Here is a 15,218-nt window from a genome sequence, read left to right on the forward strand (position 1 = left end):
TACACATGCAGGAGGGGGTTAGTAGGGCATTTGGGGTTTGGAACAAGGGACTAGATTGCTCTAAGATGGTGCAGGGGAATGTAAAGCTATTGGACACTCCTTGCCCTCTTTCAGTTGTTTCCACTAAGGTTGAATTCATCCCTTAACAGAGGTAGCAATGAGCTCCCAGCTGCGCTGACCATGCGTCATCCATGGCCACATTGCTCCCATGCAAACCCGAAACAGAGGGGGAAAGCTGCAGCCACTTAGCAACCCCTCTGCCTCCCCACTTCCACCCAGTGAACCCTCTGCCACTGGGGGCCTAGAGCATGGCTATCAGTGGCCAAAACCAGACTAGACTCTAGGGAAAGTTTGGGCCGGTATGTTTCTGCATGGGTTTGATAGGATTACGATGACTTCTGCATGTTTTTACATCTGACAAAAAATACACAATTTTGATAGAGCTGGATCCAGTTAGCTCTGACACCACCCCACTTGCTGCAATGTCTTTATCAAGGATAAAAAGCACCCTAGAAATTCAGCCCTTGAAGATGTGAATGTCATTCGCTTTGGAATATTTCTGTAAGATCAAAGTTGCTAAGGTTCTGTTATGTTAACGGCCTCACTGTCTAGGCACTGCTCCCAAAGCCACCACCGCAATCAGCCAATCCGTAACCAGAATCCACCCTGCCGCCCCCTTTTCCTCCCATTAACAACCTGGGCCAGAGAAGGCTGCTCTCAGCAGCCAAACCACTGTTCCCATTATATCAAACTACAGTATTCCTGTTTCCCTGGTAACCTAACAAAGAACTGGCAAGATACAGCATGCCCGGGGAGCCACAAATCGAAGATCTCTGGAGTCCCACTAAAAAAAGGGAGCGAGGATTCATTTAATCAAGTAATCTGAGAACCTGTTCTTTATCTGTACCAGTGAATAGGTACTATGAGGATTGCAAATATTTCTGAGGTATTTATATAGCACCATATACTTGCAGCTAGATACCACAGTTACAGAGTTTAAGGCCACCAGGTCATCTAGTCCAGTGACTGGTGACCCCTTTCACATAGAAAGCCTCTGAGTGTGACCCCCCCCTTATAAATTAAAAACACTTTATATATTTAACACCATTATAAATGCTGGAGGCAAAGCAGGATTTGGGGTGGAGGCTGACAGCTCGCGACCCCCCATGTAAGAACGTTGTGACCCCCTGAGGGGTCCTGACCTCCAATTTGAGAGCCCCCAATCTGAGCTCCTGCACATCACAGGCCACCAACACCACCCAGGACTTGTACATGAAACCCCACAGCCAGAATTAAAGCGAAGTGTTATCGCGCACAGGAGACTAAGCTATTATGTGCCACAGGCGGAGAACGGAAGGGACCGAGGATCAAAAGAAGAAACGATTGGGATATACTCGCTTCCTTTGTAAAATGCTCTGAGACCTATTGATGGAAAGCATTACAATAGAGCTAGGTATTATTTGTATGGATAATGAGACTAGCCAGGAGTTAGAACAGCAAATATAACAAAACAAAGGCTTAGGAAGGAATATAAACCTGTTTCTGGACACAAACTAACCTCTCAATTTATCGGCGTTAAGAGGAATTTTCCCTCCGGACATATTACCCCATAACTCCCTGCACCTTCCCAGGGCCGTCCTTACCCATACGCAAAGTACACAGCTGCGTAGGGCACCAGGAAATTTGGGGCACCAAATTTGCTGGTGCCCTGCACAGCTGTGTGTTGCTTGAGCCCCTGCTCCAGCTCTTCCCCAGGGCCCGCCCCTGCTCTGCCCCAGCCCTGCCTCTTCCCACCCCAGCCCTGCCCCCACAGCCCCCACTCCACCCCAGCCATGCCCCCACTCCCCTGAGGACTCCAGCAGGGGTTGGGCCTGCACTCACCGGCGGTAAGTGGAGCAACCCGGCCCCAGCCTGCTCCGCTCCACCGGCGGGTGCTGGGGGCGATTCCCCCCTCCCCCCAAGCCTGGGAGCCAGGGGAGCAGAGCAGGCTGGGGCCGGGTCACTCCACTTCCCGCAGGAAGTGGCCAGCCCCCTTCCCCCTGTCGGCCTGGGGCCAGCCCCCAACCCCGCAGAGGCCGGGGGGCTGCGTAGGGCACCAAAATAGCTAGGGACGGCCCTGCACCTTCCTCTGAAGGATCTGGCACTGGCCACAAACACAGACAGGGTACTGGACTGGGTGAAGCATGGGGTCTAGCCAGCCTGGCAATACCTGTGTTTCTGTATATTGAGCCCTCGGTTTTCAGGTGAGATTTTTCAAGGTTTTTCAACCAGTTCAGGACACCCCTAATACCTCACTCCATAAAGAGAGGCAAGTGGCTTTGGTTTTATTTCACCTGCGGTCTCAACAGCCTTTTCAGGCCAGGATGGAGGAGTCAGATGCTGCACTTCTGCCCTGCCTCCAGCCCTTACCTCTGTACATGCCGAAGTAACCTTCCGACCGGATTGTCTTAATAAGGCAGTCAGACCTGCAAACAAGAGACAGAGATAAAACCTCAGGAGTGCAAAGGTGGAGAGGGAAGAATCTAATCAAGCGATTTTCATTTACAGTTTGTCAGCCGAAGTCCAGGAAGAGGTGGAAACAGCGTTAGCCACTGACACCATCGTTGTGAGAGCTCAGGAGTACAGCTGTCCTTGGCACAGAGGGGCTCTGAAATACCGGCTCACCCCATGCACAGAGAACAAACTTGCTTTCCACATTCTCCAAAAGGGAAGAATGTTAATTGGAGGAGCTGCTCGTTAACCAGATGGGAGCCCCAAAACAATAGCACAACATGTTTCAGTGATCAGCCCTGATCAAGGAAGGGAAATAAAGAGCTGGGTTTGAAACTGAAGTTTTGCACAGCCACCCTAACCTGCCTTGTCATTTTAAGGAACTCAGGATGTTGGGGGCTGTTTTAAACTAGTGGAAAATTACTGCATTGGGCCCAATCCAATGCCTAATAAAGTCAATGGAAAGAATCCCATGGTCTACAGTGGACTTTGGATCAGACCCATATGCACTTATTTATACCAGACCCAGGCTTTGTAAGCAAAAACTGCATAACTCGGTCATATCTTGTTTCCCCAATAACACAAGATCCACACACACACTGTGACCTGAACCCAAAAAGCCTCCCGGGCTCCCTGTTAAGAACAATGCAACATCTCCTGCTGCCTCTGAAAATCAATGGCTATTTGGTCACTGACTTCAGCAGGAGCAGAGCCAGACCCCAAACTTCCACTGGGTGGATCTCTGGGATCTGAAAAGGGTCACCTTCTGCGCTCTCTCGAAAGAACTTGGAAAACCATAAACCGACTAACACTCACTATCCCTCTGTGCGACAAGCCAGTATTAACAAGGGACAATACTATCCCATCCACAGCTTCATGACCCCTTCCCAGTAAGTCAGACTGGCAAGGATACCCAAAGCATTAGACAGTGGCAGGTGTAAACGTGGTACTGGTGAGTTTAAATGTCACTCTGTTTATTTCAAGGCTGAACAAATAAGTCACCTGCGTGCGTTCAGAGCCCCACTGTGCTAGGCGCTGCACGCACACACAACAGGCAGCCTCTGTCACAAAGAGCTTGTCATGAGAATAGATGAAGCGAAGGAGATATTGTTATCCTTATTTTACTGCTGGGAAACCGAGGCCGGGAGAGATTAAACGGCAATTTCACAAGGGCAGTCTGTAGGAGAGCAGAGAATTGAACCCAACTCGAGTCACAGGCCAACGTCTTGACCATAACCCCGGCCTCCCTTACAGCCCTGGTGCAAAAGAATGCACTGCTGCTAGGGGTGCAAAAATTAATATAACTCAAGACACACAAATAAAAATGCTCCCAGCAGGGACCTTACCTGTGGGGTTTCAGCCTGGGCTAGTTAATTTTTAATGTTTTATTTATTTATTTATTTTAAATACAGCTTCTTTTGATGGCTGATTTTAGGAGAGTTAAACTCCTAGAAATGCTGATGTCACCATAAATGTGGGGGGGGGGGGGCGCAGGGTGAGGGAAAGTTGAGATCCCACCCAGCCAGTACTTACATGCTGGTGTACATCCGCTGGCCATTTTGCTGGTTCTGCAGGCGAGTTTTCGCCAAGTCAATGGGAAATACACAAGTGACTCCAATCAGCCCAGCTATCCCTCCATTGATCAGCTTGGCAGGCAAACTGCAAGGGAAAAAAAAAAACAAAAACACACAGATGCATTGGCAACAAGATATAAAAAGGGAAAGAGGAATAAAGAACCACGACCTTCAACAGGAGTGCTATGAGCTGAAATAAACCAAGCTTCCCACAAGCAAATAATCATAATATATTGCGCTTGGTGCTTTCCACCTAACACACAAAGTGATCTGCTGGGGTATAATTTGTCTCATTTTACAGATGGGGAATCTGAGGCACAGAATCCAAGCTCAAACAGAGAATCAAGAGTGCCCAGGTCCCACGCGCAAGGCACATTGCAATGCTCTAGCCACTAAAAAAGAATGAGGGGGATGGTTTAAGGCATTTTCAGCAGTCTTATTGTGACCACTACCTGCAGTACAGTACTGGGATCCTTCCAACTCCACAGGGGAAGGCTGGCCTTGTGGTTGAGGCCCAGAGTGAGATTCTGAAGAGCTAGATTCAATACTCTGCTCTGCCACAGACTCCTTATAGAACCTTGGGCAAGTCATTTAATCTCTCTGTTCCTCAGTTCCCCATCTGTCAGCTAGGAAGGATGATCATCCCCACTTCCTACTCTTTATCCCTCGCTGTCTGTTTAGACTGACTCGCACTCGCCCCACGTGTGTGTATGTGCAGCTCCTAGAACAATGAGGTCCTGATCTCTGCGAAGGCCTCTACATGTTATTGTCATACAAATAATAAACATTGTACACAGCTGCTGTCTGACGCTGCCCCCCTTGTGTGACCTCTTGTCGTAGACTGGGGGAAACCTAGTCATGAAATCTAGAACCCACCAGCAGATGGGAGGAGGTAGGAATAGAATCTGTGCCTTCAAAAAAATCAGTTCTCACCCCCACCCTTTCCTCTTTGCCTTCTCATCACTTCCGTCCTCCAGCCCAGAGCAGAGCTCCCATCCAGGTTTGGTTCTTGTTGCTCCTGACCAGCCAGCAGGTGGCACTGCTGAGCGATATAACACTCCCCACTGAGCTGTGGCTTCAGGTGGTTTGGGATTCATTCAGAAACCCGAAAGGGGCTGAGTGAGGTAAAGCCTTTGCCAGATAAGCAGAAACATGCCCCACTTTTCCAGACAGATGCCACAAAATAAAGCCATGGGCCCAGATTTGGGGAAATCCACCCGCTTTTGGCCCAGGATTCAGTGAAATGTTTGCCCAGGCCCAACAATAGAAACACTGGCAGTGAACGTTACACCAGTTAAGGGTGCAAGGCTTTCTCTAGTCACTCAAGAGCCAATGGCCTGTCAGACCAATGGGGACAGTGTAGACTGACCTTGTTTAAAGGGCCAGATGTCTCACTAACCATCGGGATTAGACATTAATGTTTTACAGCAGCAGAGGAAAGCTGGCGTCAGACACGCACCTAACTAGCGGTTCATGACACGTAGGCCGCTAACTTCATGTGGGGAAGACCAGCGCAGAGGAGCTTCGCTGGCAGGCTGGCCCTACACACTTTCAGAACCAGTAAGACATTTCAGACACGGCTCCTGGACCTGCGGTCAGAGAAGACACTGTGCGTGCACGTGTGTGAGGCATTTGATCCCGGATATATCAGTGGCACAACGGGGAGCGGGACCCCACAGACAGAGGCGAAGCTGAGTGCACATGGATACGGAGGGGTGAGATTACACGTAGCAAAGAAAAACAGAGACAAAAGCAGGCTGTATTGTGCAGGGGGTCTCACAGTTGAGCTTTTTCATCTCTAAGCAGCTCTCCCTGGTACCTACATGCACCTCAGTGTTAAAGCCGATCTACCACCCTGCTTAGCGAGAGTCCAGCACTCTTTCAATTACTTGGACCATAAGACATTTAAAAAGTCGATCAATCACTGGTGTCAGAGACAGGGGATGCCTATTAGATCCTCCAAGTGCATTCCGTCCAGCGAAGGGCAAGATACAGACCCTTGAGCAGAGGATATATCCGCTATTAAACTGATGACTAATAAGCACTCCTCATCACAGCTAAACAGCCCGAGAAACAACTGATCCCATGTGGCTCCCTCAGAGGCCTCTCCATTCTGAAGAATAATGGACACTGTACACAGGATGCCAGCAGGCAGGGCCATCAGTGGTGCACTGCTCTGAACTGAGGAAGTGGCAGAGATAAGTTGCTGGAGTGGAGTGAAGCAAGGGAAGCAGAAAGGCCTATTAACTCCTCAGCTGCTCAGAGGCATTCCCAAGAGCTCAATAATGGATGGCGGCTGCTCGACAGCAGAGACCAGGCTTCAGAAGCTGTCCGGCTACAGATATTCTGGAAGGTCTGCCTCTCTGCTACAGGCCTGATGGAAGCCCTCTGAGATTAAGAAGGCTCAGGGCATGAAAGACAGAGAGAGTATGTGTGTTGGGGGAGCCTCATGGAGCAGAATATAGAAGGAAATAACCTTGGCTTTCTATAGATGCACAGTGACATGACTATAGCTTTTGCAAAGCAAAAATCCCAGGGAGGGATTCCAGGGCTGGAAAGGTGCACACGGCAGGAGAGGTGTTCCAGTAGGAAGAGTCAGACTCCTATATAAAATCCTAAGGCTGTGGTGAGGGGAAAAAATAAGAGTTAGATGCCCTCTAGGGCCTGCCTCCTCTACCTTTCACCCCATAGATCAGACGGGCGAACCCGAGCTATTTCTTGGCACCTTTTGTAAGGGACAACACAGTGCCATTCTGGAAGGGCACTCAATGTCGCCGAGCAGAGCTGCTGTCTTGGGGCCAGATTTTCAGCTGAACCTCAGCCCCCATTATGCGCTTACATGTACTCTCCTGTACATGTACTATAAATCAGAGGTGCAAACAGAAAATCAATAGTTTGGCATTTTAACTCTCCCATTTGCAAGATGTTCAGCTTCCTTTGTGACTCTGCATCTACAATGTCCAACAGGTGCACCAAAAAAAGCATCCGCAAAGCAGAGGCCCCTTTAAAAGCTCTAGTTTCCTGAGGAAGAGACCCTGTTTCCAATAGCTATATTGGCATCTTCTCAACACTAGTTCTCAGGGTCCTCACACAGGACTCTTCCAGTAGGACCCACCCTGAGGGATGAGGCTAGAGAAAAAGATAGTACCTTAGACAGGTCACCATTACAGGGCATAGCATTAGTGAAGAAAGGCCAAGACACCAGCGAAAGGAAAAAGGGGGAACATTTAAAGCCAGGTGAACTGAGCTCAGCTGATGCAAAGGACATTATTGCCTGGATCTGCTGTTCATGCAGCTAATGCAGGATGGGAGCCTGACACCTAGATGCGATTTCAAAGCATCTGCTGGTAAATCACAGTCCCGAGGAGAGTCAGGATTGGGGCTGCCCCAGTTCATCTCTGGAGTAACTCTGGTACTCTGCTGCAATAAGGAGAAATTATCACTAAGAAACCACCAAGTGGGAGTGAGGAACCCAACCCCATAGCTAGCACAGTACAGGGTAGAATATTGGGCACAAGGCATGACAAGTTCATTCATTTCAGTGCGGATCCCAGCACCACCACACAAACATAAAAGAGGACAAACTAGAAGGCCTGGCATGCTGACACACACAGAGAGCGTCAGGCCATGCGCAATTTGCAAGCGACAACTGTGGAAAGCTTCTCCCCACCCCTGTTATTTGAGGGCAGGAAAGCATTGCTCAAGATACCTATTCAGTTATTCTGGTTCCTCCGGAGTCATCACCTAGAAGAGGAGAACATGCACACAGACTCGCATGGTCAAAATAGTTCAAAACAGAACGAGATAAGTTCATGGAGGATAGGTCCATCAATGACTATTAGCCAGGATGAGCTGGGATGGTGTCCCTAGCCTCTGTTTGCCAGACGCTGGGAATGGGCGACAGGGGATGGATCACTTGATGATTACCTACTCTGTGCATTCCCTCGGGGGGCACCTGGCATTGGCCACTGTTGGAAGACAGGATACTGGGCTAGATGGACCTCTGGTCTGACCCAGTGTGGCCGCCCTTATGTTCAATAATAATTCTCTAGCACCTCCCAGATGAGTCCCTCAAAGCACTTTACACGCACAAATGGATCTAGTTTCACAGCACCCATGTGAGGGAAGTAGTATCCTCCAATTTAAAGATGGGGAAACTGAGGCACAGAGAAGCAGGATGACTTGTGGTTAAGGCAGTGGAACTAAGGTGATCTAGGTTCAATTTCAGGCTCCGCCATGGATTTTCCTTTGTGAACTTGAGCAAGTCACTCAAGTCTCTTTGACTTAGTTCCCTGTCTGTAAAATAGCGGTACTACTACTTATTTCCTCCCACCCTTTGTCTGTCCTGTCTACTTAGGCTGTACTCTCTTCTGGGCAGGCACCACATCTTGCCGTGTGTATGCACAGCCCCTACGGCCTTCGGGAACTCTAAGTGCTACTGTAATATACACAGAGATTAAATACTTGCACAAGTTTATACAACAAGTGGATCACAGAGGTGGGAACAGACCCATCACCCCCTACGGATTAAAATACTGGACCGGGATATGGGAGAGCTGGGAGAAGTTCCTCATCGTTCTGTACTCCATGTGCACTGCCAGGGACAGAGCGGTGGGCAAAGAAGGCATGCTGTGGGGGCAGCATGCAGAGGAGTACTCCACTCTGTCCAGCGTCCTGCACAGCCACCTCCAGCCTTTTCAGCTGGAGCCACGGCTGAAGTCTGCAGCTCCTGCCATATGTGATTCACTCCACTGGGGCTATCAGACACGTACAGCCATGTGGCCTAGCAGAGATGAATCTGGGCTTGCAATTCAGACTAAGGAAAGAATACATACAAACACCATAGAGCTCCTGAGATCAGTTAATGGACAAAAGACACTGCTCAGGGATTAAACACACAATGACGTTTTCTTGCTGCTGGCTGCTCTGCCTGGGGCCCTTTTCCATCAGCTGTCTCTGCCTTGCAGAAAAAATAGTCCAATCCCGACAAGTCGCAATAAGGGCAGCCCTTTTCCTCGCCCACCGTCAACACAACCAAGTCAAGAGAACACCATTATCTGACCCAGGTTAGCCTCCCCCTCTCTTCACAGGTGCTCTTGGGAGACAATGCATTGGGGAGGTCAGGTGTTAGTGAAGTTCTGGAGCCAGACAGCAGTCACCTTTCGTCAGGAAAAACTTTGTGAACAGCAAGTGTAAACCCCGCCCACACTAACAGAAAGCTACGCCCACCCTTGGGACCATGCTGGTCCAGCCCTCATGGTTCCTGGAAAGCCAATAGCATGATCCACAACAATCAGAAGCATATTCCAGATTTACTTTCCTAAAGGACACAAATATAGCTCCGGGACAAGCCAGGAGCAAGGTTTGCAAGCTGCCTGCTGTGTCCTCAAATCATCTAGTTGTTTTAAACCTGGTAGCATCAGTGCTTGGATACCAAGGTGCCTACAATTAGATGGACAGACTAGGCTTTAGGAAGAGGGAACTAGGTCGCTGCTGTGTATAGTTCAAAAATAGAAAGTGCCAGATCCTCAGCTGGTGCCCGTCGGCACAGCTCCTTTGACATCAGTGTATTGAAGTCAAAGAATGACCCCGATTTAAACCAGCTGTGGAGCTGGCCTTCGAAAGGAGAGGGGAGGTAAAGAGGAGGAATGAATTGGGGGCTGAGGGGTGGACAGATAAAACAAGAAGTGGGGAGTGTAGGGCAGGATGAAAGGAAAAAAGACAATAGAAGGAGGATACAAGAAAGGAGAAAAGAAGGAGAGAGGGGAGTTGTGACACCAAGCACCCCTGTATTCACACGTTACAAACTGCTGTGATAATCTTCGTACAAAATATGCGTTGTGAGGTATCACTTGAAAACTAACAACTTGCTGACCATATAATATTGAGTGATGTATGTACATGATGTGTATTAAGAGAGTTATGAATATATGCTGCAATAATGACTGACGTGTGTAAACCAGGTATGGCAGAGGGAACAAAGGAATGTGTATTTACCTCAATTGCCACATAAGCAGTAAACAGGACCATCAAGACAGCAGGAGGAGAAGATGGTAGGAAACAGAAGAATTTGCATTTGAGTTAATAAGTGGGGGGAAGAAAGAGCATGGAACTTCCTTTACCACCAGACAGCTTGAATAAACTGTACTTTGGAGAGGTAACCTTCAGAAGAATCCATTCCAAAGGATTACTGGTCTATAAAGACAGGGGGGCTGAACCTCAAGTGATATGCAACTGAATCAACTGATTATACTTTTATACTAGGGTAATATTGTATGCCTTTATATACAGTAATATTGTATGGTCCCAATGTGTCTGTTTATACTAGGGTAATATTGTATGCCTTTATATACAGTAATATTGTATGGTCCCAATGTGTCTGTTCTGATAGTGAATGACAGACACATTGGTGAATAATAGCACTGTGAAAAGTATGTACTACATAGTGTGCTACATCAGGAAACAAGGATACCTAACGAGGAAGTGAGCTGTAGCTCACGAAAGCTTATGCTCTAATAAATTGGTTAGTCTCTAAGGTGCCACAAGTCCTCCTTTTCTTTTTGCGAATACAGACTAACACGGCTGTTACTCTGAAACCTGTTTTAGAGACTGTATCCAAACAAAGGAAGAAGCAGGTTCTCTCCTAGGCAGGAGGGATCACCCCAGCTATTATCTGTCTGCTATGTAAATCAAGCATGGTGGAATCAAAACAATGGAAGCTCTATTTACATAACGGGGGGGGGGGGAGAAGGCCACAGGAAGGGAAGAACAGCATGAGGTCAGCCTGCCTCTTGAAACAAAGTCACAGAACTCTGGCAGATAGAAGCAGAGAGACGGAAGCCATCTTTGGCTTCCATCACTAGACAGACACAAGGAAGCAGAGCTCCGACACGCTGAGAAAGATGGGTCCTTCAGCCAAGGCCGTGTTCAAGTCTTTGGAAAATGAATGAAGGTAGACACCATCTTGAACAAAGCCTGTATCTTGCTAGATTACGTTTTCGATGTGTTTTCACTTTTATGTGCATGTAACCATTTCTAACTTTATTCCTTTTACTTGGCATCACTTCATCTATGTTTTGTTGTAAATACATTTGTTTTTATTTTTACGATCAACCAGCTCAGTGCTGTGTTTAAAGGGAATGGTGTATTTACCCCAGTTAAACTAATACGCTGTGATGTGCTTGTGTCTTCAGAGGAACAAATGAACCTTATTATTTCTCTGAACGGTCCAGGAGAGGATCGGGCATTACAGAGCACACAGTTTGGGGAAAATCTGGGACTAATGAGGTTGTTGGGGTCACCCGACAAGCAGTAATTTTAGATTGCATTAACAGAGGCATAGTATGCAAGTCAAGGGACGTGATGGTACTTCTCTACTCGGCGCTGGTTAGGCCTCAGCTGGAGTACAGTGTCCAATTTTGGTCACCAATGTATAGAAAGGATGTAGAGCAGAGGTGGGCAAACGACAGCCCACGGCCCCTTCCCCACTGTCCCCCCTCCCCCACAGCCTCAGGGCGCCACGCCGCCGGCGCAATGCTCTGGGCGGCCGGGCAGCTCAGTGGCAGAGCCACGGTCTGATCCGGTGCTCTGGGTGGCGCGGCTGTAATGCCGCCAGCCACCGGTGCGCCAGACAGCATGGTAAGGGGGCAGGGAGGGTTGTATAGAGGGCAGGGGAGTTGGGGGGTGGTGGGAAGTGGGCGGGGTTGTGGATAGGGGTGGTCAGAGGGCGGGGTTGTGGATAGGGGTGGTCAGAGGGCGGGGAACAGGGGGGTTGGATGGGGCATCGGGGGGGCAGTCGGAGGACAGGGAGAAGGGGTGGTTGGATAGGGCAGGGGTTCCAGGGGGCAAGTGAGGAATGAGAGGGAGGTTGGATGGGGTGGCAGGGGGCAGTCAGGGATGAGGGGTCCGGGGTGGTCATGGGACAGGGAGTAGGGGGCAGTGGATGGGGTAGGAGTCCCAGGGGGGGGCGTCAGGGGATGGGGGTTGGATGGGGCAGGAGTCCCACGGGGCGAGAAGCAGCGAGGGACAAGAAGCAGTGGCAGGGTGGGGGTCGGATAGGAGGTGGAGGCCGGGCCATGCCTGGCTGTTGGCGGAGACACAGCCTCCCCTAACCGGCCCTCCATACAATTTTAGAAACCTGATGTGGCCCTCAGGCCAAAAAAGTTTGTCCGCCCCAATGTAGAGAAACTGGAAAAGATCCAGAGGTAAGCGACAAAGATGATCAAAGGGATGGAAGACAAGCTGTATGAGCAAAGGCGGAAGGAACTGAATATGTTTAGTTTGGAAAAAGAAATTGGGAGAGTGGGGGAATATGACAGCAGTCTTCAGATACTTGAAAGGCTGCCACACACACAAAAAAAAAGACGGAGAAAAGTTGTTCTCTCTTGCCGCAGAGGGCAGGACAAGAGGCAGTGGATTCAAACTGCAGCATAGCAGATTTAGATTAAATCTCAGGGAAGACTTCCTACCTGTAAGAACAGTAGGGCAATGGAACAGATGCCGCAGGAGGTTGTGGAAGCCCCTTCACTGGTGGTTTTCAAATGGAGGCTGGAGAGCCATCTGTCTTGGATGGTTTAGACACAACAAATCCTGCAGCTTGGTGGGAGATTACACTAGATGACCCTTGAGGCCCCTTGTAACTCTATGATTCTATGAACCAAGGCTGGTGGAAGCCAGAGTGGGACCATGGGGCTGTAGACAGGCTGCTGGGGTTAGAGCTGCTGAACCAGGGACATCTAGCACACAGTTACTCAGGGCGTGACCTGCATGCCTGTAGGCTTGTTGAGAGCATCCCAGCTTGGGAGCTACAGCAGCAAAGCATTGTAAGGCACCCAGGGTTGCAAGGAAAGTGGTGACACAGCCCCTCACTGGTCTGGATTACACCCTGAACCCCATCATAGAAGTGGGGAAAGAATCACAGATTTTAAAGGCCGTAAGGGATCATCGGATCATCCTGTCTAACCTCTTGTACAGCAGGTGAGATTCTCTGGCCCACAGTTACTCCTAACAAAAGGAACAGCAAAACTTTTTACCTGATCTGTTTATCAGCCATTTAATTCAGACGTGATCCTGTTCAAAATCAATTTGCTCCTCCTGAACGCTCCTCCTGAATGTCGCTTTTCTTTTTTTTCCTCCCCTCAGTCACTGCCTCTCTGTCCTGGCGAGTGGTTCTCCTGAGAAGGGTGAGAAAGAAACACCAAGGAGACAAGATTGAGAACAGGACTTTACATTCTCCACAAAGCCCAAACCTTTGTAGGCAGAGTACACAGGCTCCCTCCCCGACCCCGTTCAGGGACTGCCCAGTCTGTACTTGGAGCATAGCCAATGCCTCACACACAGAGAACGACACGTCTGACGACAGAGACTGAGCGAGTGCCTGCATCCATGCCCCTAACCCTGACTCTGGGGAAGTCACTGACCCCGATCCCAGAGACTCCTGTGAACAGTTCCCAGATACGGATTATTCAGAGAGGAAAGAGGGTTAGTCATATTGTCTCACTCTTATTTTTAAAAGAGGCAAATTTTCCAATGACTTTCCCTCTGCCATGCACAGAAGGAACAGTCAAGAAGCTGCAAGGCTGTGAAATCATCACACCCACCCACCACATGGTCTCTAGCTGGCTGCCAAGAGCATCGCGCTTCAGCATATGAGGAAGGATGGCAGCCAGACACTGCAAGCGCCTTGCAGGGCTTAAAGGGACAGCAGCCTGTTTTGAAGCTGTCTGCTCTTGGGAGCAGGTGAAGGGGGCTGAGTGGGGGGGGGATGTCAGACTTCCACACCATCTGGTCTCACAGGGAGGAGCCTGTTCTCTCGATTACGCTGCCCCACAGAGTTACCAGGGAGCTGCTGGAACCCAGCCCATGAAGGAACTCAACCCCAGAAAGGTGGATATTTTGAATATTCAAGAATTAGATTCCTTTAATATTTCTCATTTCTTGCCACCTACTCCTCATCCCTGAAAGCAGCTGGTCCCCAGCTCCCATCTGGTAATGCAGTGCTGGCTCATTGGCAGCTTCCTTTTCAGTTACTTGGGGAGTAGCAACCCATAGGCTGGAAACAAACTCTTTGTCCTCTGTCTTAGCAATGAAATGTGCCACTGGCTTACCCATCAGAGTCCTTTCCACACCCACCCCTTCATAGTCTGTAAGGAGACCTTAAAGCAGTGGTTCTCAGCCAGGGGTACATGTACCCCCAGGGGTATGCAGAGGTCTTCCGGGGGCACATCAACTCATCTAGATATTTGCCTAGTTTTGCAACTGGCTACATAAAAAGCACTACTGAAGTCAATGCAAACTGAAATTTCATTCAAACAATGACTTGTTTATACTGCTCTATATTCTATACACTGAAATGTAAGTACAATATTTATATTCCCATTGATTTATTTTATAATTATGGGGTCAAAATGAGAGAGTCAGCAATTTTTCAGTAATAGAGTGCTGACATGTTTGTATTTGTGTGTCTGATTTTGTAAGCAAGTAGATTTTAAGTGAGCTGAAATTGGGGGTATGCAAGACAAATCAGACTCCTGTACAGTAGTCTGGAAAGGTTGAGAGCCACTGCTTTAAAGGCTAACACTGCATTTTCATTGCCGGGTACAATTTCATGACTAGTGTTTGCGACAATGAGGAATTCACAGAGCTGCAAGCAGCCAGCAACAGTGCACGCAGGCACTTCATAAGATTACACACACACACACACCCCGCTCTGCTAGCACACTTCAGTCTTGACCTGCAATCCCCACTTTCTTCCCGATAGTTCAGCTGGGGGTCCTTCTCGGGCAGAGACTTCTAACTTCAATGACAGGCATGGTGGTATCTGCACAGCCATCCCCCACGATTAGGCTGAGCCTTCAAATCCATTTGCACTTGAGATCCAGGACTCATCTGAAGCCATCAGAGGCCAGTGCACTAAACCCACTGGGGAATGGAGCTCTTTCTAATGTACTCAGCTCTGACTTCATTCACCTGCATGTCTTCTGGGGTTTCTTTTCAGGCAGCCAGTCTCTTCTTCAAAATTAGTGAATGACAAGTGAGAATATACTAAAATCCCTATAAACTAAGGCCTTGACTACACACAAAACATGTAGCATTTAATTAAAATGGTTGCAATCTCCTTTGGAGACTCATTTTCATTTAGCTTAAACCACTTCT

General features: G+C 48.8%; 1 protein-coding gene across 2 annotated transcripts in view; it reads right to left on the reverse strand.

Annotated features, from left to right (window-relative positions):
• Positions 1–15,218, reverse strand: part of SLC25A22 (solute carrier family 25 member 22) — a 76,321-nt gene that overhangs the window by 26,122 nt on the left and 34,981 nt on the right. For both annotated transcript variants that reach the window (XM_073347154.1, XM_073347155.1), the window contains 3 exons: positions 13,097–13,237; positions 4,024–4,149; positions 2,410–2,465 (listed from right to left, as the gene is read on the reverse strand). In XM_073347154.1, coding sequence (XP_073203255.1) covers positions 2,410–2,465; positions 4,024–4,149; positions 13,097–13,116 — 202 coding nt within the window. In that variant the 5' untranslated portion in view covers positions 13,117–13,237. The remainder of the gene's footprint in view (positions 1–2,409; positions 2,466–4,023; positions 4,150–13,096; positions 13,238–15,218) is intronic.

Source organism: Lepidochelys kempii, chromosome 6 (genome assembly GCF_965140265.1).
Source record: "Lepidochelys kempii isolate rLepKem1 chromosome 6, rLepKem1.hap2, whole genome shotgun sequence".
Classification (NCBI taxonomy): domain Eukaryota; kingdom Metazoa; phylum Chordata; order Testudines; family Cheloniidae; genus Lepidochelys; species Lepidochelys kempii.